Here is a 27,861-nt window from a genome sequence, read left to right as displayed (position 1 = left end):
GATGGCAGTTTTTGGCCACTACAATAAGAGTAGGCATGATATTAATTCCACTACAGGGGAGACTTGATGTTCTCTGCAATTAGATAGAAAAAAAACATGTGACATGTATATCGGTATCGATATCGGCAAAAAGGGTTGGAAAATATCGGCGTATTGGCAAAAAATCCAATATCGTGCATCCCGAGTGATTATGTCCAAATGATGTTTGCACTGTCAATAATTTCCAGTTAACAGTATAATGTTAAACCTGACATATGCCCACATATCAGCACAAATCCCTATCCTAATAAGGAGTTGTCTCTCTTTTGCCGAGTATGTTTCTGAAAGCCTGTTCATCACTGCGTTTGTTACCTGTTGTCGAAAAGCAAGCTTTGGCTGCTTGGGTGGGGTCGGCATACACCCAACTTGAGCATCACTCTGGTTCCGGGGGTCTCTCGATATCAGCTTTGCGTTCACATGTTGCTTTTGCAGGTGTTTGGTTATATTCCATGTTGCGCAACAAATTCGAAGTAATGTCGATATCTCCATCCCTCAAAAGTTGTAGGACGCCAGTTTGCTTTATCTCTGTTTGAACTCCAGCCAAGTCGTGACATTATTTGATTAGTCATGATAATGTCATTACTGAATTTAAGGCGATAACACCCAACACTGCAGATGACACATTATTAGGTACACCTATATATGCAGTCTAATACAACTTTCATTCAGCTCCTACCTGCATGTGTATGTTTAAACTTAAAAAGGCGGCTGTAGTTTGTGCTTTAGTTGAATTGTATTCTGGGTAAACTAAATACACACATTGGTCGGATGCCGAATGCTGCTCCAACTAACTATCGTGCCTTTCTATTTGTTTCATAATCATGTTGTTGCTGCTTCTGTAAATGTAAAACCTCTCCCTTCCTGTTGTATGCGAACTCGTGTGTTCGCCAGGTGTTTGGAGCTGCAAAGCTTTTAAGCCTTTAAAAGCTGAGTAGGCGTATCAATGAACATTTATTTTGCTGGAAAACTTTTTTGGGTGTATAAGCAAGAAAAGCTTTAACTTCAGGTTGAATAACTAAAACAACTCGGCAGAGTCGGCAGTTATCGCATCGTGCGCATCGAACATGTGTGAAATGTGTTGATGTATCTCGCAGAGCAGAAGTTGTTTTTATCAGGTCAGTTGCCGCAACAAGAGAGAAATCAAAGCTATCCAGTCACTCTGCAATTACTTCAATTTATCTGCTGGATGTTGATAAGTCTCTGTAGAGGCTTGAAACAAGTCTGTGTAGGTTAGAATACACATGGTTCAGATGCCTGCACCGTGCATATGTCTGAATGTATGGCTGTGTGGGTGGGTGACAGACCAAAGGAGAGCGGTGGCAGAGAAGAGAGGGAGAGTTGGTGCCTCACCAGCTCTGCTTAAGTCTCTTTTTGCAGCATTTTGCTTCGTAGGAGCGATGCAACTTCCTAATTTCCACTCCCTCTGTCCTTGCCCCCCACCCCTTTACCTTACGGAGGTATAAAAATCAGGTGGTAGAATTGATGGGTAAAATCTTTTTACACTCCCCTAATCGTATTCCTCCTTGCACCATTCTCCCATTTCTTCTACCACTTCTTCATCTCCATGCGGCAGACTGGAAGGCTGTGCCAGCTGACGTTCAGTTAAATGCCAGAGGGCGAAGGAAGAGAGAGAGAGAGAGAGAGAGAGAGAGAGAGAGAGGGGAAGATAGGAGGAAATGAAACTTGTGTTTTCGGTCTCATGGCTGATTTCCTTTGCTCCTCTCCTGAGATTATCAGCGAGTCTGGCAGCCAAAAGACATCCTTCTTGACTAATCAAAGTGTTCCTCAGGACATACAGGCGCTGCGATGATATCTTACAGGAACAGCATGGGCAGGGGTGTGGCAGCACGTATCAACAGACACATATGTAGCCCATATCTTTGTGTGTTTTACATGCACGCGATCACAGGCCTCCACACACTGCATCCAAGTTTGCTTACACTAACAGTCCTGTAACTCCTCCTCCTATAGAGTCTCGTCTATGCTGTGTATTATTATGTTATTGATTAGTATGCTGACTCCCGGTGTTCCCTGGGATACTTACTGCTCATTCATCATGCATTTTAAAGAAGAGAAACACATTAGACAGGCTTTTGTTAGCACTATTTGTATGCCGGCTTACATTCAGACAATTCAAAGGGCATCAGATACGTCGAATGTGATACTTCATTGCTACTTTTTATCATCCTGACACTCCATACCTGAAAGAGAACAGTTTCTATAGCAACCCCGTCATCCCCTACCCCTCGCCCTCCCTCACCCCCGTTATGTGTAGAGCCGTGTAGCTGCGAACGCGAGCGCGGGGGCCTGAATATGAGTGAGTGCCGTATTGATTGCTAGCATACACGCCATAAGTGTTGATGTCATTTAGCCAGCGGGGGGAAGCAGAGAGGGGAAACAATAAAGGAACGTTTCCTCCGCACATTTCCTGGCAGCTTTTCAAGATACACAGAAGTTATATTAAAGGAAAAGACACCGAGCACTGCAGAGGGGGGGAAAAAAAAAAGGCGAGAAGAGGAGGCGGGTGGGGCGAAGGAGCAGAAGTGAGAGGAGGAAGAGAGGGAAGTAAATGGATGTCTGATTGAAGTCTAAATACATGTACACTTTAATACAGAAGAATATGAGAAGCACTTCATTTCTCTCGTCATGCAGGTGGTGCACTAACTCCTTTCCCCATCCATTAAAATATACGAGTGCAGCTTTTGAACTTCACAACGAGTATCTCTTCCTCATCTACCATCAACAGCATTCAATTCAGAGAGTCAATTAAAGCGTACAGAATCCTCTGGATGACATCACCGAAGGCCTCTCTGAGCCTCCTCCGAGTCACACGATGTTGTTTATAGTTTTGGCACACGTGTAGGAAAGTGTAGCCGACCAAAGTGCCCTTTCCCAAACTTCATTCTGTGGCCTATTTGGATTTTATCGCCACGTAATTTCACCACGCCATGTGAGCCCTTTAGCGAAGGATCACGCTGATAAAAGGCCTGTTAATTCCGCAGCACTAATTGTCTCCCACTGTTTTTTTTTTTCCGTTGACGTCTCCCTCTCTTTCGGCTTCACTTCTCTCTACTTTATTACCTCCTCTCGCCTAAATTGTACCTGTCTTGTGCCTCTGTCTTTCCATTCACTTAGCCTCCATTCTCGTCTCCACAGTCCCCCGTGTTTTGCGTCTAGAAGGGCTTTAATGATTAAACATAGGACAGGAGCCTTTGGTGGACTGAACACCAAGGGCAACTAGATGGAGGGAGGGAGAGAGGAGTACACAATGTCAGACAGACCAGCCTGCTCAGATACAGATGACATGACAGGACCTGTGCTCCTGTAACTGTCACCTACTGCTCTCTGCCACTGAGTCCCGCTCACTTGAGACCTCAAACTCAGCCGCATGCATCTGCTGTGTACTGTTGCAGGAGCCATTATAGAATTCTTTGTGTTCTCTGCACGGTGGTGCAGTGGTTAGTGCTCTCGCCTCACAGCTAGAAGGTTCCGAGTATGTATCCCGGTTTGCGTGGTTTTTCTGTGTGGAGTTTGCACGTTCTCCCCATGCATGAGGGTTACCTGCGGGTATTACGGCTTCCTCCAGCTTCCTAACCCTAACCCACTGTCCAAAGACATGCTCGTTAGGTTCTAAACACGCTGCTTTTTGTGGGAAAGGTTACAATCAGCATTCAGACCCAGGTAATTATCGCCTCGGCTCCAATTGGCAATGGTCGGGAACACAAAACCCGTGTCGACACGCTAATCTCCGCCCCCTTCCCGGCACAATGCTATGCTCTGTCAGTAACTTCTACGACTCCTTGTCATCTCAGCTATAAATTCCGCCCGTCTTCGTCCGAGCAGCGCTCGAACAACGTTACAAATTTGTCGGCACCGAGTTTGATAAACAGACTGAATGAGGAATAGATACAATAAAGACCTAACCAGCGTAACATCTTCACTGTTTACTCACCCTGTTTCCGGCACGTTTTGCAACAGAACAGAGACAGAAAGGAGTATAATCCACTGGCAATGGGAACAGAGACAATCTGCATTTATTGGCGGGTCTTCCCGGATCTGAAAAACCCACGTCAACATGCTAATCTCGGTGGGAAAGGGGTATATGTGTCAGGCATGTGATTGACCGGCGATCAGTCCAGGGTATACCCACCTCTCGCCCAATGACAACTGGGATAGGCTCCTGCCCCAACACGACCCTGGCTGGATGGATGTATGACTGAATCCTGAACACACACACACACACACACACACACACAGTAGATTGTTCTGTGTTTATCTGCAGTAAAATGACATGAGAGAACAGTTCTGATATAAACCAGATGAGCTGTTTCTCCTCCGCAAGTGAGAGTTTTTAAAATCCACGGTCTCATGATCCAACTTTCTCGACGGGACATCCTCCAGATATCCGTGAGCTCGACAAGACGGAAGTCTGTGAGATATTAAACTGCTGCCAGTAGACATGTCCTTAAAGTCACAGTCCCTCTTTTTTTTTTCTTCCATTGTGCTCTGAAGCTACACACAAAATGAACCATTTGTTATCTTGTGTCCTACTTATGCAGAAGAAATGTAAGCAATGATTTATTTATAATGCACAAAAGTTACAAAGGACTTCACAATAAAAGTATTTATTTCAACATAACAAACAGGAAGGATAGCAAAAAAACAGAACAACAACAAAAGAGCTTGGTTAAACAAAAAGGAGGGAATAAAAACGACTTATTTCCTGTTATATTCAGAGCTGAAACTATTCTATAGTCTAGCAGATGTCCGATCTTTATTTCATGCAGGGCTCTGGAATCACCCAGTAGACAACGTGAAGCCGACCCGAGACACTTTAAGTCAATTAACTAATATACTCTGGGACTTCAATTTCTAGTGCCTCACAGAAAAAAAAACAAAAAAATATGATAATGAATTCTTAACCTCCCGGCAGCCAATGGAAAGATGCCAACACTAGCATAACGTTCTCCCTGAGCGTTGTCTTTGTTCGAAGACGCTCTGCAGCATTTTCAAGCATCTGCTGATGAGTATGAAACACGGGGTTTGGACTGTTCGCCGTAGCAGAGGTCCTGTACTTTGTCCTGATGTGCCCTGTTTTGTAATAAGATACAGTCGGAGCTATTTCAGATTGATTTTTGTCATGAATAGATCTCGATTGTAAACCCCCCCCTTTGAAGGCAGCTGTGAGGAAACCTCTGCTCAGGCTCTGTCAGTGTATTTCTAGCATACTGTACATTTTTGCAACTGTGCAATGGGGTCAGATGTAAATTATTTAGCGTTTGTGCAGTATGTTTTGCTGCAGATTGGGGTCATGTGAGCGTGTATTTGTGTGCCAGTGTGCTCATATAGTAACGCTTGATAGAAACATGTAGATTCATGCCTGCATGTCGGTTGTGTGTGACGGCTGTATGGATTTGCATGTGCTTGAGCATTTGGCTCGTGCATGAGTGTGCGCACTTGTGTATTCTTAGCATGAAGGTCCATCCAAGCATTATGTGAGCATTAAGGCCCATCGGAGCACATGTAATCCCTAACCAGCTCTTGGGCTCTTCATTAGCATTACACTGATCTTCCTCAGAAGTTATTCTCCAGCCCTCTGATATTCTCCGTGTGGCCGGAGGGAACAATAGGTCCTGTTCACATCAAACGTGTTATGTCATCGATGTGACTGGAAGCTTTGCTGCCCCCGTCATGGGAGCACTATTTCACAGTCGCTGCCTGCTCCCACAGTATGTACATACGGCGCGCACACACTTCGATATGAGCACACCCATGCCCTAATATGCCCTATGGGGCATGTGTATTCTCAGGAGAGGCCAATGTTTCACCCAGAGGGCCCTCGTCATACAGTACAGCTGGAGAATCCCTGAGTACCCGAGGCCTCGCTTTGCTCCCTGACCACTTTCATATTGGATTATATTTAACTTTCAAACAATGCAGTTCGCTTTGGGCATCAAAATTGGCCTTCGAGGTCAATTTAAAGTTAAATGTTGCTAAATGGGACTGCACAGTGGAACATTTGGCTGTCAAGATCAAAGTTGACATGATATAAACACGATGAAAACAGCAGTCAAAAAAGCTTTCTTGGATTGTACTGTGAGACAAATCCACCATCTTAAGATTTATTGCACCAAAGACCGAAGACAAGTTGCATTAAAAAACAGCTGCTACAAACTAACCAATCAGAATAGGACATGAAGCAACACATGGCTAAAAATCTACGTACCTCAAATAGGGCTGCACAATTAATTGAATATTAATCCCGATCACAATTTTGGGTTCCTCACAATTAAATATTGATTGATTGACAGCGATACTGACATTTAAAATGCGTGCTCCGCCCGTAGGAAACTCTGCTGCATATCAAATCAAGCGCCGCCCAAAGTAAAATCCACTCCCCCAGGAGGCCATCGAGAGGGCATGTCACGTCATGAGCACCTACTATGCTGAGGCAGTTTAGAGTGGGAGAGTAAACAACAGTTACCGGTGTTTCAGTTCAACGAGTGACCATGTTAAAAGGTGACTTTCATCCAAATGAGTCTGTGGTTGTCGTAGCGACAGAAGCTGCTGAAAATGGGAAGAGAACACGTAGCTGTCCTCGTGAATGTCTCTTTGCCGTTTTTCATTGCGAGCTCAAAATATACTGTCTTTGAAGTGTTGTTTGTGCAAACGTGCCATGAAGGCAGCTAACGCTCAGTCGCCTTTTAAACGCTGCTTGTTGTTACGCTAACACAGGACGAGAGCGCGTCACTCTTTAAACTGAAACGGCTCGTCGTCAGTTTTTTGGAGGTACTTCAGCTTTAAAGGTTCAACCACCTGAAATAAAATCCCTCAAAGTGCAAATTCAGGTAAAGAAACTAATTTTAATTCTTAGTTTGATGCAAAATTTGTACAAGAGCCGGAAAGTAGCACAAAATGGAAGTGAAAGCGTCGCTCCATTTGTTTAAAAATGAATCGGCTCATCATCTTGCCCTCATCCTCTTGGCTGTGAGCAGCTTCACAATCTTTAATTGCAACCCTTTAGTGTTTTTTTTATGCATCAAAGCATGATATAACCAAGGCTTGTCTGTGCTTTTGCATGTTGCAGATGGAAGCTGTGATTGGCTTGCATGTTTTTCTAATTACATCATAGGGCTCTAAGAGCTACGATTCCTCAGGCCTTCATCGCACCATCTGACAAGCCTCAAAAGTGATCGTACAGTCTGACACAGATTGGGATCAAGACTTTATTAGACCCATCTTGCACAGTGTGACATTCGATGAACTTGTTAGATTGGTGTTATTGCACCGTCTGTAGAAGCCTTCAAGCTGCAACTAACAATGATTTCCTCTGTTGCTCAATCTGCCCCTTTGTTTTTTATAATGAAGCAGTTAATATTAGCCGGACAAATGGCAGAAAATTGGAAATTAAGCGTACAATGACATCTATGTTTCTCTTTCGGCCTCATTTTATGTCATGTACATTTATATGTACTGTAGAGCAGTGGTTAGCGCCGTCGCCTCACAGCTAGATGGTTTGTACTTCACATCCCAGTTTGGATGAAGTGGGCCTTTCATGCGTGGGTTCTCTCCCGGTACTCCGGCTTCTTCCCACAGTCCAAAGACATGCTCGTTAGGTTCATTGGTCAATCTAAATTGCTCGTAGGTGTGAGTGTGGAAGGTTGTCTGTCTCTGTGTGTCAGCCCTGTGATAGACTGGCGATCAGTCCAGGGTGTACCCCGCCTCTCGCCCCAATGACAGCTTGGATAGGCTCCAGCCCCCACGTGACCCTGAACAGGATAGATAATGGATGGATGGGTAAACCTAAAGCACACTGCAGTGCAGGGCTTGTTTCAGCAGATGTAGTTTGATAGTTTTGAGTCCTACAGGCCTCTTACATACCCGGGCATTAGCTGCAATGATGCTGTTTGTTTTGATCATTGAAAAGTGTCAATTAATGTGAGCGGAAATCACAGCTTTCATGTTGCAAATCTTGTGAAAGAGGCCCCTTCTTGAGAGATTGATCTTGTCCACAGCTATTAGATAACTTAACCCAGATGTGACCAAACACTTTGAGATGTCTGCGAATATTCACTCTGCGATATGCTCACATGCATGTCTGAGTATCTGTGGAGAGTATCTTTTTTGTATGACGTTTACACACGCACAAATGTTACAGGAACCAGGCAGAGCTCGGATGAGACACAGGAGAAGCGACAGAGGAGGTCGAGGAGTGAGGTGAAAGTGGATGTGTGTTACGTGGAGGAGAAGTTAATCCCTCCTGACGGTAGCGCCGGCCTCTCCCTGCCTCTCCTCCGCGGTCGCTCCTCCGTGAAGCTCTGGATCGGCTCCCGCTCTGCGAGAGGCTGGCAGTGGAGTCCTCATTCGTGCACATACAGTACAACACACTCACAGGAGAATGCAGAGGAACCAGGAGGTAGCTGTTTAGAATTTCACTCACCCTTTCTCTTGAGCAAATATCAAAGAATACGTCCCAGAAGGCGTTTTCCATTTGTGCCCATATTTGAGTTAACAAACACTTAAAATCGTGACTGTGTGCTTTCGCTAAGCACAAAGGATTCTTCTGCGCACTGCCTCTTCTCTGTAAGAAGATTTTGTATGTGCATAAAATTCTGGCTGCCACATTGACCCGATGCAAAATCTTTTGGGCTACAGAAGTCGTTAATATTAAACATCTGCGACTGCGTAGGCTGAGTTTCCTTTCAAACTGCAGTTGATCCACATTATTAAATCTGCAGGAGTGAGTCACATATTTCACATTCAGGCTTTTTTCAAACTTCTATTTACATATCCACAAACAACAGGGGGTTCCCTCCGATTCATAGGGTATTGTACGTCATGCAAACTGCAGGTTTTAACGTACTTTATAGAGTCTGTTTGTGATGTAATTTCTGCCACATGAATATAGTTTAGGGATTTTTCAATCCTTAGGATTTCCTTTGATAGATCTAGAACAGTGTGGATGCGCAAGAGCTTAAGGCTAAAGTATGCCTAAAGATGCTAGTTATGCAACTCATTCATGGTTGCATGCGCACACAAACACACACACTCACGCTCCACTATATCAGCATTACCCACTGCCATCTGCGTCCACAGTTTATACTTATTTGAAATGGCCTCGCGGCTCTAGTGGCTGTGACAAACGTGCGTACACAAACCCACACACACACTAGCAACAAAAATAGATTAGCAATACATTTATGTTTTATAAATGAGGCACCTGTGGAGACACATTGGTGGCATAGGTTAGAGGAATGTCAGCTGATAATGTGTTGACACATAGAGGGGAATATTTTGAGCGCATGTTGATGAATAATCTATTGATGACATTTTGGTACCAGTCAGCCTTCATAATAAGCACAAAGGAAAGAAAAGGTTGCACTCCAAATTCTGGAACATGGATTTTTCTAAATAAAGTGGCACACATGAAGACGGCATGACTTTTAAAGGTTAAAGAAAACCACTGCATGTGAATGCACTCTGCACCTATATGAAGGTAGCTGTTCAGGTGACGTGCACATGTTTAAGTGGTAACGCACTGTGTTAGCAGCTTTGGAGCTGATTGATCTCAGAATGCTCCTTAGACCTGCAATAGTCCAAAGAAGCTGATGTTTGGCAGAAGATTAAGCGGGATAGACGTCGCACATTCTGTAGTGAACAGACGAGCACCTTATAAGCCCTTCAGAGGACAACGTGTGCGTTCTATATAATCTTTTATGCAGCAGTAAAGACCTTACTAATGCTACATAATAAATCTACAGAATGTCTCTCATTTTCATAAGCAATTCCTTAAGTGGGGATGTACAGTGCCAACGTACAATTTCCTTAACATCAACCTTGAGCGTGTGTCATCTCTGGGATACATTTCATGGCTGTTAAGTGGTTTGCATTCTACCGTAAATGACCGTACTGATGGTTTTATATGATTTAGTCCATTAACTTTTTTTTTTTTTTACTCAGAATGCTGCCAACCATTTTCAAACTTTGTGTGTCCCCTTCAGTCAGTCACTGGTTTCTTTTCATTTCAGTGCCGTATTGGTCTCCAAGTATGCTGGAGGTGGGTGATCCATCACTGGGAAAATGAAACCACAGCTACATGGTACAAGAATCATTTTGAAAATGCTCCATAGGTCAGCTGACATGAGTTTTATAAAACGCAGCAGTCCCTGCTTTTTTCCTCACGACACATTTGCAGAGCTGATTTTGTGCATATTTTAGCTTGAAATCCTCGTTGGGCCCTTCCTTGCCAATCGCTTTGCTTCGTCTTTGGTTAGCACCAGTTTTAGACTGCAATTGCTATGTTATTTAACATAATAGGTTGAATCTGGTGGCACTGCTCTGTATCATGTTGCCAAATTACTTAACTACAAACAAAATGGGGATCCACTCTTTAAGACATAACTACATAGCGCTACAGGAAGAAAAAAGCTGTTTAACAATCGGTTAAAGGAGCAATTCTCCCCTGGAAAAAGCCTCTGTCAGTCAAAGCTGGTGTTCTCTGTAATCTATAGAAGCAATAATATTTGAAATTGGTGCCATAGCTGTGGAGAAAGTCGTACAAACAGCTCGTGGTTTCGCCCATTCTGCATTCCTACAACACCCAGCATGCAGTGCGCCCCTCCCTCTGAAAGGAACGGCCAGCGAGAGACGCTGGAGTGAAATACTACAGTTTTCCAGTCAAGGGCATTGATCGCTGCAGGCAATGGCTCAGAGCGGTACAGAATCCGAAATACGGCGAGAATATATCGCTGGATTGTCTAAAAAATCTTCAGGTCTGCAGTCTGCATTTCAAACCTGATAGTTTTGAACGAGACATGACTCAGTTATAAATGGGAAATGTCTGGGAGGGAAAACAAGAGAGCAGGCAGTTATGGTACGTGTTTTTTTCAACTAAACACAGACCTCGGGCGTCCTAGATTGAGGAAGTGTAGTTTAGCGAACTCCCTGGCCTCCGCCAAGTAGTCTGACGGAGGTTTTCCAGGGCCCATTGGAGAAGCGGATAGCGTCCTCCAAAGGCACAGAGCCAAACTGCATTTGTCTCTATCATAATAGCATTAGCTCCCCATAAAAGCGTGATTGGAAAAAGGTTGAAAATCGGCGAACTTTAAACTAGTTAAAAGGGCCAGCGAAATCGACCCTTTAAACATAAGCAGATCAATAGTTAAACCAAACACTGGTTTTTTTTTGTCTTTGATTAAACCTGTATATATCTTATTATTAAAGTTTTTTTAGGCTCTAATGTGACACAAAATGCAAAACCACCACTGCTGCTTTTTAAGTTGAATCACAGGCTGTGGAGACAGATCCTATTTCCCTCCTCAGTCCTGTTTATTTCAGCATTTGTCTTGGTCCACAGTAGAGGAGCTGTCCATGGTGCTGACTGCTCCAGACATTAGACAGTGCTGAACAGACAGCTGATGTTGCAGCAGCTTTTTGTGGTGGAACAACAATCAAGGCGCTGACTCCATTTGCCCATTGTCAAACCACATGAGTGCAGAACAATACGGTTGTTTGCAGCCAGCCGGAGTTTCGTGGAGGGATCTGTCTGTTTATGATATCGCAGTACTGCAATGAGATTGTAACAACCTGATACAGTAGCGTGAAGACTTTTGTTTGAGGATCAGTTTACACAGCCGCACTGTACTTTGTATAACCTACAAATGAGAGATTATAGATTATCTTTGGCTCGATGATAAGGTGAAAATAAAGAATACAGTTGCCTAATATGATCTATATATTCTGAAATAAAACCATACATTCACTTCTTAGATTGAACGGACACATGGTGGTGCTTTACTGGTACTCTCACTGAAGTCAGCGCGTGCCGTCTGTCTCTTTTCGACTGTGTTCTAAGTGGAAAAAAGTGCTTCCACCGTGACGTCTGATTAATGACGATCCCCCTGGGAGTTGAGGGAGCGCAGTAGCAATCCTCTACCCGCAAGAATCCCATTTACAGTCAGCAGTATCCACATAGAAATCTCTGCACCCATGCCTTCATCCTTTATCTATTCTCAATTATAACTTCTCCATTTTAACTGCCACTTCCTTCTTCTCACGTTGCAAAGTCCATGTTAGTATGATCCAAATTTCTACATTAAGCTAATCCAAAATCCCGTCAAAGTCATTTCCTGTTGGCAAGATTTGAATGTTCCAATTAATTTCTATTAACGGCTGTTTTATTCTGAATTGGCACATTCACAATTCCCCGGCGTTAACACTTCTTTAAATACATTTGAAACGTGTATCGCTGTAAAATGCAGCATGTACGAGGTTTTAAGCCAATAATGCAAAATACAGACGTGGAGAGAAGTACATTTGCATTGATTAAGCAAAGCTGGATGTGCTCTGTAATGAAGAAGGGGAATCTTTTTAATACTTCAACCATTCATAGTTAACCCAATTTGGATCAGCATACATGTCAGTTGATCCAGTTGTACTTCAAATTAAATCCTCTTCAATTACCGTCTGCTTGTCTCCTCCATAATCAGGTTACACGATGGGAAATCCTCCATTAAAATAAACATTTTATATACTGAAGTCTTTGTCGGCCAAATCAAAGTAACTTCCTGGTGTTGTTTGGACAAGAACAATCAGAAGATGGAAAACATGACGCAGCAGCTTTTCTCAGAATCGCTGCGGCTGTGACGCATAACAATACAATAACCAGAAGCATCGCCTAAATCTAGTATGTCGTAATTGTGTTATTTATGGAACATTGCAGCCCCTTTACTTAAACATAGCCTGGTCACAATGTTTTATGATGTTTAAAACAAACAATGAAGACTGTCGTAGCTGCAGCCATGCTCCTTATGCAGCCTGTTTTATCTCACAGTTGTCATGGATTACATTTTTGACATGGAAATAAGCAATAATTAAGGTTTTCACATCACTCTTGCACCTTCTCTGTAATTTTGCACACAACATTTTCAAGCTCGGTTGCAGTTGCTGGTGTTGCTGCTCTTCTATCTATTGCCTGCAGAACTGCTGAGTTCAGCTTTTTCGGCTGATCTGAGTAGACTCCAATCAACGTCTGTTGAGGCATCAGCATCTTATTGTGAGCCTTACCGGCCTGGGATTGCTCTTAAAGATGGCTGATTATCTAATGTAGTGCTAACCTTTGTCATTTTACAAGATGAAAAACAGTCTTTAAATATTCAAACGTTGGTTATAAGTTTCTGTTTGTGCTGTATAGTTGCAGTTGTTTATTGAGGGAGGTGTCCACCGTAGTGGGTAATTGGCTGAGATGTAGTTCCGGGGGAGGGGAAGACGCATGTCGAGCGAGGGAGTGCTAGTGAGGAAAGACTGAGCCAACCTGTTTTGTTGTTTTTCCAGGGACACCTCCACCTCGGGTTGGCTGCTGCTGCGGCAAGGAAATAAATCTGGGCTCTGTTGAGCTAGCAGCGCACATCGCCTCTTCCTCGTTCTTCCTCCATCCGTGTTACTACCCCGCAATGCTACAATCTTAACCAATGATACATTTTTGAAGTAAAACCAGATCTTAGACAAAGACTGCTAAAATAATTTCTCAGTTTAAAGATATAGCACTTGGTTGTGATTGACTGGCGATCAGTCCAAGGTGTACCCCGCCTCTCGCCCAATGACAGCTGGGATCAGCTCCAGCTCCCCTGTGACCCTTAACAGGATAAACAGCATAGATAATGGATGGATATAGCAGAAAGACACATCAAGTTGTCTTAATGTTTTACACTACTTCCACAACACTTTAAAGAGATGTACCTGTATACGACACCAACGTCTTCAACATACAGCTACATGGTATATCACTGTGTTCTCCATTAAAGGTGTGATGAACCTCTTTTGTGGAACAAGATGATTTGCTTTGTTGCTGAGAATCAGAGAAGATTGATACTTAGTGGTTAGCTTAGTTAGCCATAATAACTAGCAGCATGGATGACAGAGCTAGCCTGTTCACAGTTCAAAATCAGCCTCTGAACTGACCATTGGTGAACTGTATCTTGTTTAATTCGAACAAAAACTGATTAATATTTGTTGTCATGGATACAGCTAGCATAATCGGAAAGACAGGTTAAGTTCTTCTGCCAGTGTCCAGTCTTTATGCTAGGCTAAGCTAACCATCTCCTGGATTTATAATGGTCTCAGGGTGGCATGGATCTGATGTAACTCTCGGCTAGAAAGCATAAAAATGTGTTTCAAATGGTTCCTTTAAAGCTTTCTCGAGATTATTAACTCAATATTTTAGTAAAATTGTTCTTTTTATACAGAAAATGACATAAACTCACTCTGCTAGCGCCGACATATGAGCTCTCATATGGATGCTCAGAGGATTCTGGGACTTTAGAAGCACAGTGAGACGCTGGCTGGAGTGAGCAGAGCAGATTTAGGGCCAGCAGCTAAATTAGTGGGTTTGGGGAAGAGAATGATAATCAGGGTGGTGATGGAAGAGGAAGTACATGGAGCAGTGTGTGTGCGTGAGTGTGTGTGTGTGGGAGACAGCGATAGATGGAGAGAAAAGACAGAAGAGGAAGGAAGAACGAAGTTGTTAAACAGAATTAGTCATTAGTGGCGTTGAGGTTTCTTCTCCCAGCCTGTCCACTCTTTTCTGCACGCACATATGGATCTCCAATTTCTAAACCACGCGCAGGTTCACACATACACACACGCATGCCACACTTTCACTCGAACACGGATCCGCACAGATGTCCTCGGAGTGCTGTTAATCCCCCCGTTAAGTTGTTTTTCCTTTAAGAGACTGCCTAATTAACATATCCTTTATATATTTGAACCAGATTTCCATGTTTATTTGCGCATATTGAAGATAAAATTGGCACAGGATTGTGTGTGTGTCCCCTGGCTTTGCGGTATAGCACTGTGTTTACACGATGTTACGGAGTGTTAAGCAGAGCTGTGAATGTGTGATTCACTGGAAGTGGGAGGAAGCAGGGAAGCAGACATCATTCCTGAGGCCCATAAAAGGAAGCCTATAAAAGGTCACAGTTTTTTCTTCTTCTTTCTTTTTCAAACAGCCTCGAACAAGCTCTAAACTTTCTGTCCGCTGACCTGTCCTCCTGTCTGCCATTCCCTCCGAAAAATCCACCCTTTTTTCAGTCATCCCTACATCCCTTCCAACCCCCACCGTACTTCCTTATGGTGTCAACTGCAAGGCCATGTCCTGGGGTGTCGTCGCAGTGGACGACTCCAGCTGGCACCTCATGACGTGCCATGTCTCCGTAATTACCAGACGATGGCCGGAGAACAAGATCATTTCTGGCTGCTACTGTAGCTAGGTGTGGTTCAGCGCACTATATCTGCTCTGTAGTCTGCAGCGATGTGATGCAGCGACAGCGTTACACAATAAGAGCAGCGAGTGAACTCACTCACCAGTCTCTGTGTCTTCCTGTCCTTGTCTGTTCTCTATCTGTGTCTCCGTTTGATTGTGTCTTCCTGCGACAGCCCTGGCTGTCTCTCTGCCTGCACACAAAGAGATGGATGAACCTGGCTGGCCCTTCACTCTGTCCTTTTTTCTCTCTCTCCCTCTCCTCTTTGCTGGGGTTTATTAGGTTCCTTGATTTGTGCTGATAAATTTGATCATAAACCTCTGAGCTGCACAATCTTTTCTTGTGCCGAATCTGCTCCTCTTTTACAATTGACATGCTGCAGCTCATTCGTGCAGAAAAAAACAACAGACAGCTGTCTTTTTGGAGCTAGAACGCATCTATACACATACAAAGAAGGCATCTCAACTAAACCCTCCTATTGAGACTGTAAATCTTTTATTTTAGGGCAATATTTTTAGAACAATAAGACATGTTTCAACAAAAGCCTGCTGCTCTTGAAAGCGGCATTTTATCCTGCTAGACGTGCCATGACAACAAAAGCTGTGATCGACTCCTGTTGCTGTTTGTTTAGAGACAAAGATGAAGAGAGAAAAGGCCCCGTGTTGTTATTAATTACTCATCCACATATTATAGCCGGGACGCTGAGAATGGCAATCAACAGCATGAGCTCGGCGAACGAGCATGAAGTGGTATTATGTGCCAGGATGTGACCAGTCGCAGTGAGATCACTCTTGAATGCTCAGAGCTGTGATAGGAGGAGAGCACTGCCCTAGTTTGAGTCTGGCGTAATTATGTAATGCTTGAGTACCTGCAGCACCAGCGGCATGACAACTTCTGAATGTGAATCCGGGGAGTGGAGAGCGCAGACGGGAGCTGCACACCTCCTTTCAATCCCTTTACGTGGTTTGCAGCTTAATCTTGAGCTGACACTCATTTTTCTTTATTTAGCATTCGACTGACACGTCGAGCAGTCGACTTCCTTATTCCATCCTTTCATTCCTCTCCCATACCTTTCCTCACTTCCTGTTCCTCATCCCAGTTTTCTTCCCCTAACCCTCTATCCCTCCCTCTCCTCGTCTATGTCTTGCTTTTCCACCCCACCCTCCATTCCTAATGCCACATACCAAATGGAGGGTGACAGTATGCAGCTGTGGGTTTTGTCCTCCTGACAGCATCTTAGAGAAAAGCTTAGCCCTGCACACACATGCATACAGAAGGAGGGCGGGATCGGCACTAACCTGAGTCTTTCATCTGTCGCTTATATAATAGTTTTAAGACGGAGTTACACTGTGTCACTTGCGTACACGATGCAGGCGGACAGAGAAGTCTTATAGCAATGAGGAAAATAATGTCTGATGACGTAAAAACACTCTTGTCTTTCTCTTCCGGCCTCAGAAAGCAAAGCTCCATGCTGCCCTGCAGGAGAAAAATCGCCTGAACCTTGAGCTGATCAACCATCACCTGAAGGCGTCCAAGTATGACCAGGTATGTCACTCACACGTGCGGCGTACCAGCATGCATTGCAAGGACACACAGAGTGATGGTCAATGGTCAACAAGGCTGTGATCAGTGGACCAATCCACTGTATTTTGCACTACTGTTGATATAGAGGCTACACAGTGATACACCTGCAGCTTTGCTGTCATCACATATGTTAGCATGTGTCGCCTCTTAATACCGCTTATACTTATATACCAATAATGCCGTGTCTTTACACACACATCATTGCTACATCTCCTTTCCTGTTATGTCTTAAATGGCACAGTCAGCCAGAGTCTCCCACTTCACACACGCACACACACACACACCCAGACGGAGACAAGTCTGTGATGGTAGGCGATTAGCTCTGGCGCTAATAGTGACTCTCACAGAGGGGGCAGATTTGACACGTGTCCAGGGACTCAGCTCGGAGCTTCTTTGCTCCGCCGTGCCGCACAAAAAGATGCCATCTGTGCACGACAAGGTGGGCACAGGGATGAAACCAAAGTGGGGCAAAAGTGCGTCCAGTCGCGCCAGATAGACAGCACGAATAAGCGCGGCCAACTTGTAAGGGCGATAATGGCACAGACCCAGGCGGCATGTAGTGGACTGTGCACAGAGAGGGAGTGAAGGAGGGAAAGGAGGGAGAGAACCCGAGGGGAGAAGAAGAAGGGAAACAAGAAGGGGAAATAAATTATGCTTTCTGTGAAGGCCATTAAAGAGAATAAATACTGTTTATGCTGGCCGTTTAAAAAGAAAATGAATTTATTATGACTCAAATCACAGTACAGTACTTAATTTAAGGCTTGTATTGGACTTAATGTCCATTTTATATTGAGTCGACCTCACACTGTTTCACCCATGGTGCACCAGGGGGCTGTGTAACAACCTTGACAGTGATTTTGAAAAAAATTCTACTTGAAAATATTACTATAAATATATATAATATATACCACGTTACAGGGATGTCTCTCCTACTTTAAAGTAAAACTCCAGATGGTGAGTCGACTACATGAGAAACTCTATTATGGAGTCAAATAAAGGCCAAAAAGATTTCAATTAGCAAAATAATGTTCATAAATAATTGCACAGCCTGCAGTTGTATTTCACGTTTTGTGTGCATTTGAAAAAAAATCTAAATCTGTGAATGCGTAAAAAAATGTGTCCTCACACATTCAAGTTTGTTAATCTGTAAATAAGTTTTGCAGGTGTAGAAATATTTTGTGCTCACAGATAAGATTTACAAATGTGTAAGAGGTTTTTTTCAGCAGATTGGACAATTTACCTTCCTCTGATTGGATGGTCAATGGACAACAGTGAGCGAGCTGATTGGCTGGTTAGCTGAGGTGCAATCTCGGATCCCATCAGCTGTAGTCTGATGACGATATAGCCTCTGGGGACTGCGGTGTGCGTGCCGGGCGTGTAGCCGGTGGTTAGCATAAACGGCTTCGGGTCAAGACTTCCTTTTCCACGTGCTGCAGTTTTTACAGAAAAAAAAAACTGTTTCTGTTGTGATTTACTTTAATTAACGGGTCTTACCTTTGATGAAAAGTCAACATCATGATGCAGGTTTGTAAAAAGGTTTGTCCTCAAGCAGAGAAGAAAACTTTTTGTTGAACGGAGGTTGGACTGATCTAATGCATTCGAGGAACTCAGATAATCTGAATGCTCAACGGCTTTCGTGACACTGCGTCAAGGGAACTTATCTCTAGTTGAATTTTTTATCTAGAGCAGATTGTTAGCGGTTAGTATGCAGATGTCTGTTTATAGAGATTAATAAGAAGGAAAATCATCATCAGATGACGCTGATGGGAACCAGGATGTCATTACGGTGCAGTACGTTCCACCTGTTTTTGCTCTCCACATGGACTGATACGTGATTGGTCAATATTACTCGGACTACAAAGATAGTCAGACGGAAACCAGAACACTTGCCATCCCTGAAATCCACGTCCCTGCCTACAGATTCTACATAGAAATGTAGAATCTGTAGGCAGGGACGTGGATTAGCTGAGGATTAGCTGAGGTGTAAAGAAACGATCAGAATTTGGGCTTGTAACTCGTAGCTTGTAACTTCAGGTTCACACATGCAGATAGGAAATTTGTGTGTCTGTAACTCAGACTTTGAGAAATCTCAAAATTGAAAATATTGAGGCTCAAATTCTACGTACACAAATAGTTTTTTTAACATTTTTGTCACATGGCCACGAAACGTGAAACACAACAGCGTACTCTATCCTCTGTAACCCATGACAATTACATGTTAAGGCTGGTCACTGACCCCAGCCACACTAAGAACAGTGAATACAAATCATTAACATGAAACCAGAAATACAAGGTTCACGTTTTAACTACGGTAGCCTGAAGTACTCTCTCTACACCAGTCAATCTTTATATTAAAGATAGGGCTCAAATGTCGATTGAAGGGTGTTAAACATGGTCTTTTAATGTCAGATCTTTGTATCTTAGTGTCTTGTCTTTTATCTGAATTTTCCATCTGCCCTGAGATTTAAGTGTTTTCATCATCATCATTCATTTCTTTCTCTATTCTGTGTCAGATTTTACACGTTTTGCTCACCTTATTTGATTTATAATAGTAAAGAATCCTTGAGTATCTAGATGTGCACCTCGAAATAAAATCTATTATTATCATCATTATAGTTGCTTTATTGAAATAATGATAATAATTCTAATGTGATTACAGCTGAGATGGTACTAGAGCGCCCGACTCCAGCTCCAGTCATAAATTCCCCGATATGAATGAACTAATTTCCTTTGCAACAGTCTAGTTTTATGCACTTTGCAGAAACGGGCTTATCTATTGTGCGCTCATCACTTTAGTTAATTAATGAGATGACTGGTGTATGGCTGAGGGATGGTTCTGCTCGATCCTATGAGGCCACCTTTAGAGGAACCAGCTTAGCTCGAGGCCTCTGACTGATGAAGAAGGGAGAGGCAGAACGCTCCAGTCAGCAGCTCTGTCTCATCAAGGCTAAATGGAAATGTGCTGATTAATTTTTCTTCAGACTGAACTCCAAATCAACCCTCCAGTCAAAAAAAAAAAAGAGAAAGACGCTTTTCTATTCATAAGGAAAAAAGTAGGTCTACTGCAAGAACAAACCTCATAAAAATTGCATGCTTGTTTTTGTCCTTAAAAAAAACAGAATAATAGGAACATGTTGAAACTCTTCAAGTAAAACAGAGGAATTAAAGTGTTGTGTTTGCCTGTGTCTGCCTTTACAGCTTTTATATCCATGCTGTTAATAATCCTCTTAACTCCATTTTCACGCTCTTTTTATCCTTTCCTTGTTCTTTCCTTCCTTGCATCTGGACTCGTTCTGCTCCTGCAGGTGCAATCAGACTATGACCAGCTGAGACAGACCTTTGCTGTAGTGAGCCAGGAGAGAGACGTGGCCCAGCAGCAGAGGAGCCAGCTCCAAGGCAAAGTGGAGAACCTGGAACAGGTTCTAAAGGTGAGCCGTCCTTATGCTTTCTTTTACATCACCGTCTGTCAGTGGAGTTTTCTTTTAATGTCAGTCTTGTATTCCTCTGTGCCTTCATAGTTTAATCCCTGCATTTTATATTCCTTAAGAGACACAATAGTTGCACTGTCTTCTATACATGAACAATGTATAAACAGTCAGGTAAACGCCTCTCTTTTACTACGACTCCATAGACAGAATGCAGGTTTGTCCACAGGTTTAATAGTTAGGAAAGGGTGAAACTGAAAACGAATACAAAAAATACAATTAAGCTGTTGTACATTAAACAAAGGGTTAACTGAACCTGGCTAACAAATGGAAGTAATAACCTTTGATGTGTGAATATATAATCTAAATGTAAATGACAATGGAGCACTTTTATCTCCTGATTCCAAGCAGAAATGAAGCTGTAATGAACTAACGTGAAACATACTAGCAAATGCAAAACATAAAGCATAGTAGTTTTTAAGTAGTTAAGTATTTTTAACACTCTGTTTTAACTAACACATTTTTTTATAAATAAAATATACATACTGACGATGCTGCCACAACTTAAGACCGGAGCAGATGGATGCAGATTGTGTTGTCTCTCTGACCACATTCTCTCCTTGAGGCAGAACACTTCCTGATTAAGTCACATGACATTAACACCTGATCAATCTTGAAAATTATTTAGAACGGCCACCAGGAGGTGCTGTAGCTAATATAAATGTTAACTGTAACAGCACAGTAGTATATATATTTCATTACATCATTTCAAGTTTGATGAATATTTCATTTTGTGACCGATCCTGTTCCTTCCTCTTTCAAAGGCTATGCTAGTTGCTACAGTTAAGACATAACATCCTTTAACTTTCATAATATTACATTACGGCTTTCTGTTGGGCCAAAGTGACTTGGCTAACATTAGCTAGACAGCTGTGTTAAGTTAGCATGTTAGCCAAAAAATTATAAACCTTAAAGGAGCAATTTGTCCCTGAAAAAGCCACTTTCAGTCAAAGCTGGTGTTCTCTGTAATCGATAGAAGCAATAATATTTGAAATTGGCGCCATAGCTGTGGAAAAAGTTGTACAAACAGCTCGTGGTTTCCATTCTACATTCCTACAGCACCCAGCGTGCATTGCACCCCCAAGGAACGGCCCAGCGAGAGACGCTGGAGTGAAATACGACGAGAATATACCGGTGGATCGCTAAAAAATCCTCAGGTCAGCAGTCTACATTTCAAACCTGACCATTTTGAATGAGACATGACATCGGAGGCCGGCATCCTAGATTGAGGGAGTGTAGGTTAGCGAGCTCCCTGGCCTCCGTCTGACTACGTAAAACGCGTCATCTGGCAGTTTTCCACTATTTGGTGAAAGCGGTTAGCGTCCTCCAAAGGCACAGGGCCAAATTGCGTTTTTTTCCTACCATAATGGCATTAGCCCCCTATAATAGCATGATAGGACTGAGGTTGAAAATCAGCTAACTGGCCCTTTAACAATAAGACCCCCCCACGCTTATTGAGTATGAATGAAATCGCGCCAGGTCTTGCCAACGTGTCACCATTAATGGTACATATAAGTCACAACAGCCTTAAACTTTGTGGCGAACTATCAAACATTAATCATGTTAAGTGGAACTGTTGGTTAATCTTGCATTTGTTGTTGTAAGATCATTGTTTTTTTTAAACTGTTTGAAGCCTCAATTTTGGCATTTTGGCCATCTTGTTTTTTTTAGGAGCAGAAGAGACTATATTTCAACAACAGGGTTGACATTGTTAGTCTCCATTCTTGTTGGCAGTCGGCTTGGTAGCGACTTGTCAATCACAGGTAGCAAAGCCCTCAAGCCTACCTTACCTTGATTTTACTCTAAATGGGATACATCATGCTGTATTGAGAAAGTCTTAAAACTAGGGGTGTTGATCATCCATTTATTAGGTAGTAGCTTACTGAGGTAATGTATCAAGTGAGAAGAAGCATTATTTTTCCATCTTCAAACATAGACTTCTTTTTGAAAGCAGTAACACTGAAGAAACAAAGCTCTTTCAATTTCAGTTCAAAGCATTTCGCCATTTTTTATGTATCCTCCAAGTAAAAAAAATCCTGTCTCCACCGACAGAAAGGGGATTTAATAATCTGCATTAGATTGGATTACATTACAAGAATTGATCCAAACTAACTTCAGGGTTTGATACTATATATCTGGTGCAGTGTCTTTCTCGTCTGTGCTGTTGAAGACCCTTATGCAACATTTCTGTAAGGTTCAAGTCTAAACCATTTCTAGCCCAACCGTGACCTCTGAGTCTATCTGAGACATTTTCTTACATAATGTATATCTCAGTACATTTCTCAAACTTCCCCGTCTTCGCACATCCCTTGTTCACTTCAGTCGTTCTTTTTGGCTCACACAGCCCGTCAGATTTGGAGATTTTTTCTGTCCTCATTTCCTCTTCTGGAAACATTCCCATCTCGCATGTGTTTGCTTTCTAAGAAAACTTTAGAAGGAAAGTGATGCAGCACAAGAGGTGAAGTGTCATCTGTTTCACGGAGAAGCTCTTTTTTCATCGTGTTATGGTCTGCCAATAGTAATCAGACGCAGTCTCACTGTGCCGTGAGAGGCACTCTCATTACAAATCCTCCCCCCCCTGCATCTCCTATTGATTGTCTGTTTGTCACGATGTTTGAGAGAGAAATGTACCCATCTGAGAAATACTGACCCGCTCCCTAATACAGCAAAGAGAGGTTTGTCACTTTCTTATTGTGTATTGATTACGAAGACAAAGAGACTATTTAGAGAAAATTACACAGGGCGATGTGGGTGGAGGAAGCAGAGATAAAGGAAACACAACATGAAAACACAAAAACAGACTTGTTTTTTTCAGGAAGTGGTCTCCAGTCAAAACTGATCAGTTACAGCACTGTCAACGCTGCTTTAAGAGTTATATAACTTGGATACAAAAACAGGCTTATTGTCATATTTCATGGGGGACTTAAGCCACCAACACATAATATTCTGGGCCTTTCTAAAATTGTAAAAGGCAAAACAAATCTATAGTGAGTCTTCAAGAAAGTAGCCTGTTTCAATTCTCACCAAAGAAAGCAATCCAGCCAACTGAACAATGCTAGTAGCGGCTAACGTAGCCCAAAGCTGTTAGCCTCAAGCAGAAATATGAAGCAGGTTACAGAGGCCTGATTAACTAAACTCCTTGGCTAACTTTTTTTTCATTTAAAAAATTGTAGCCTTCTCGTCAGCTTCTCGAGTAGGCGGAGCTAAGCCGCTTCTTTTCCGGTGTCTGCACGTGTCGCGAGTAAACAGTAATCTACTATGGCTGAACAAACAAAGAAAAGATCGATGACTACAGATACAACTTCAAAAATAAGTGAAAATACAAAGAAAAAGAAACAAATTCGACGCTCAGATGAAGGCAAACAGTCTAAAAAGGAAAGCGACCATCAGCGAGGAAACTCAAGAGTCACAATCGTAACAAAAGGTGCCAACCGTGGACGTCTTGTTGTCTGGGAAGTATAGTCCTGCAATTGCCCTTTATTGCCACAAGGTGCCGCCAAATAGAACAAAACTGAGATCTTTAAGATTATATCTTTAGGTCTCGAAAGTATTAATGTGATATTAATTGCACTTCAATATTGAAAGTAAACGTATAAGTAAAGGGGGTGCCAGTTTAGCTCAGCAGTTAAAGCGCCCCATGTCCGACTCTGACTCTTGGCCCTTTGAATCAGGTCATCCCCCACTCTCTTTCCCCTTATTTTCACTTGAAGACAAACAATGTCCTCACAACTTAAAGACACTTGTTGGTGAAAATCAAGTTTTTAACCCTAATCTTCGTCACCATGGTAACCCAATAATTGTCGTCATCTTTTACCGGAGTAGCTGGTGCTGACGTCGTTGGTGTCTCTGCCTCCATCGTGCATCCAGTATCACTGTTGAGTGGTATACAACTCAAGTCGCTACTTGCTTGCATCTGACAAGCTGGACAAGCAAAACCGTGGCTTTGAAATCCCTTGTTGCATGTTTGCACTTGATTTACATTCCTCTTCTTCTTCTTCTTCTTCTCTGAGGTTTTTACGCCGGTTGGCATCCACGATGTTACATGACTGCCACCTTCAGTTCTTAACCTCTCAGTTTCCATTCATATAAAGCCATTAGACCACCACATTTCTCCTGATTTAATTTTGAGTAACAAGACTCTTAGGAGAATGTATCAAAATGAAAGTACACTTTATTAAGGAAACGTAGTGGAGTAATAGGGGAAGTTGCAAGTTGGAGTTTAAAGTCTTATTGAAGTCCGGAGATGAAGTCGAGGCAATAAACATCTCCTGTCTCACGGATCTCTGTCTTTACAGTGATGTCTCAATGCCTTTTTTCACATCCTGCATTGAGGCTCCTGTTTGGTTACCAGCAGTGGTCACGACATCAAAATGTGTGCTGAAAATATAGGTTAATTCATCCTGCCCTAACTGAATATCCAAAGGGTTAAAAAAATATAGTTTTCACTGAGGCTCCAGTGACAGCCTCTCAGCCAGCCCAGTCCTCTGCAGCTTAGAGCCTCTCCCTGATTATGCAAAGCAGTAGCTGCCTGCTCAGGACACCTCGAAGCCACTCCGGGAGGTAAAGAGGCTTTTCTTTTTTTCTTTTTTTCCTTTTTTCAAGGCAGAGAGAACACAGAGAGAAAATGATGAATGTCAGAGCTTTCTAAGCTGTCTTTTCTTTTTAAGCCTGGAGAAACATCTTATGGCCTTAACTCTGTTTCTGCGAGATGTGTCAGCCCGTCGTGACTCAGTGGATAGATACTATATAGTCATGACTCGGCTAATTTGGGAAAGGCTAGATTTGGGATCAGTGTGGGTGACCAAGCGTGACAGCCTTATCTGAGTCAGTTCAGACTATACAGTGGGTCGTATCTGATAGGTATACATTACATGTTATATAACAAGCTCAAAATGTGTAACACTCTTTGTGCTTATTTTACGTCCACATTGCATGCATCACTTGAGACTGCAAAATTGGACTTTAAAGGAGCAGCGCAATATTTTGCTAAATGTAGTTGCTTTCTTGCAAAGAGAAGAGGCGCACTGCAGCATTCACATGTCTGTACTTTAAACATGAGGCTTAGCCTTCAGACTGCTAGCTTAACTTGGCTTAGCAAAATGACTGGAAACAGGCGAAAGCTGCTTCAACCAACATTTCCTTGGTCATACGCTGCTTTCATGTGGTGTCTGAATAACAGGAAAAATGAGCTTCGGACTGGGAAAATTCCCAGTGGGAAATTTTTTGTACAGGACTTGCTGAGTTGACAGATTATATTGCGCAGTAGCATGGCGGACCTTGCTGGTCCACAACTATTTGTTGACTCACATATTACATATCACTATGTATCTCATTTGAAAATAGTATTACAGCAACCTGTAGAATCTACGCAATAAAATTACCCTATGTTCCGAGTACCTAAATTTGACAACTATGATACACTAAAATAAATTTGGTAAATCTACTTAACTTTTCTTATTAGATTACACAATTATTAGAAAACTTGACACATCGAGACAGACAACTTTTCGAGCTCACACCTACAGGCAGTTTTAGAGTCACTAATGAACCTAACGAGCATCTCTTTGGACTGTGGGAGGAAGCTGGACACATAGAGAACAAACTCCACACAGAAAGACCCACACAGTCCGAACCGGGATTTGAACCAGGAACCTTCTAGCTGTGAGGTGACAACGCTAACCACCGCACGGACTCCAAATTGTCTGGTACATCTAACTAATAAATATATAAACATTTTCATGTTATAAACAGGACTCGTACCTTCATCCCCGATGGCACACCGACACTGGCAATAATCGCACCAATGAGTTTAACCCTAGCCTGCAGCCAAGAACAGTGGTTGACGCATGCACACTTTGCAGTACAGGCCCAGTATCTTTGGGTAGATTTTATTAATTGATTTTGGATTTCAATTGTGACTGTTGAAAATTAGGTAATGCAGGTGAACTTTACTCATTTCAATATATTTCACTTGCTGACTTATATACTTTTAGTATAATTTACACAATTTGCATGGATTTTATTTACTACCCTCAAAAATCCTTTTTTACAGTGATGCTTCCAAGTTGCTGTCCATGTAGAGTAACCTGGGTGAGTTATGAGCTATAAAATATGACACATCTTTTTGTAACTTCCATGTTTTTTCTCCATATTTTGACGGTTTATAGCTCATGAAGACACTGAAGTTAGGAAACAACATCCCAACTCTTAAAATGGGACAATCCATGGAGCATGTGTATGCATGTGTACTTTAAAAGGGCCATATCTGTTAAATGGATATTCTCACATTTTGCATGGGTTTCACATTTTTTGGGTGTTTATTGTTCACAGTGAAAAAGTGAAAACTGCATATCTCTGTGCTTTTCCAGAATTACATTTTTAAAACGGTAGCCTCTTAAATGGGCCGTTCAGAACAGCTGCAAGTTTCTACGTAGAACCTTGCTTTGGCTGAAATCGACCAATCGTCATTCACCGTCATTCACCTCAGGCTGCCTTCCTGCACGAGCTTGTAGTCAAGTTGTTGTCTAGATTTCAACTTAGCATTCTGATACCTTCTGGTGACATTTTTTTTATTTTTAAAACGAAATAAACGTGATTCAGAAACAGAATAATAGAAAATTGATTGCATCGCTAAAATATGTAACAAACCTGATATTAGAAACTTGTTCTCATCGCCATGGTGGCACTCACCCACTACAGAATGCACCCTCCTCTCAGTGACAGGGATAGCAACAGCAATATTCCGATAACTGCTTCATGAATCAGTCACCATCAATACAGAAAACCTTCTTCTGGGATACTTTCAAAAATAACACCCTTCAAAGTAACCCAACCTCTCTTGTTCTCTGTTTTTTCAGCATATGCACGAGGCTGTAGAGCTGAAGCAGCAGCTGCAGATAGAGCATGAGCAAGCCTTGGTGGCCCTTCACACCAAGCAGAAGGAGATCAATCAACTGCAAAAGGTAAGGCGGCATGGAAAAGGAAAATGAAGGCATCATTTTCATACTTTTGACATAACCCTCCTGGGTCATCAGTTTTGTGATCAGTGAAATTCTTTGTTCAGCAACTGATGTGTCAGTAGCTTGTTTGTGCTGAATCACTGTCACCGAATCACTGCTACTGTATCAGGAAATATAAACACTTCAACAACATTCCCAATATCAGCAGATTTGATTTGGAAATGCAGCTTCAGCTCGCACCCTTCATTCTGTTTGATAGTGTGATGAAGTGCTCTCGGCTAAAAATGTTGCCTTTGTAGTTGTTGTTACATTTATACACCTTGTGAACATCTTTCAGTGTGCAGACTTTTTTTCTAGGTGTTGTATTCTGTCTGCTACTGTACCCTTTGAGAATGGGATATGTTCTTCAAATATCTGCAGATAAAAAAGTGCTTTTGATATTCCAGCAGCTGTTAAAGGGTCTGAGATGTTGAATTATCTGCCTTAAATTTAACTGGATCCTGCCCAAATTCGTAGCGTAATTTATGCATTTATATG

General features: G+C 42.4%; 1 protein-coding gene across 2 annotated transcripts in view; it reads left to right on the top strand.

Moving 5' to 3' along the window:
- The first annotated feature begins 20,232 nt into the window (after positions 1 to 20,232).
- rimbp2a (RIMS binding protein 2a) overlaps positions 20,233 to 27,861 on the top strand; it is a 41,162-nt gene continuing 33,533 nt past the window's right edge. For both annotated transcript variants that reach the window (XM_069673314.1, XM_069673313.1), the window contains exons 1-2: positions 20,233 to 20,308; positions 27,223 to 27,327. In XM_069673314.1, coding sequence (XP_069529415.1) covers positions 27,226 to 27,327 — 102 coding nt within the window. In that variant the 5' untranslated portion in view covers positions 20,233 to 20,308; positions 27,223 to 27,225. The remainder of the gene's footprint in view (positions 20,309 to 27,222; positions 27,328 to 27,861) is intronic.

This window comes from Semicossyphus pulcher, unplaced genomic scaffold (assembly GCF_022749685.1).
Source record: "Semicossyphus pulcher isolate SPU_LCO1_2020_fin unplaced genomic scaffold, fSemPul1.0.p SCAF_22, whole genome shotgun sequence".
NCBI lineage: Eukaryota > Metazoa > Chordata > Actinopteri > Labriformes > Labridae > Semicossyphus > Semicossyphus pulcher.
This window is presented reverse-complemented; position numbering and strand designations above follow the sequence as displayed.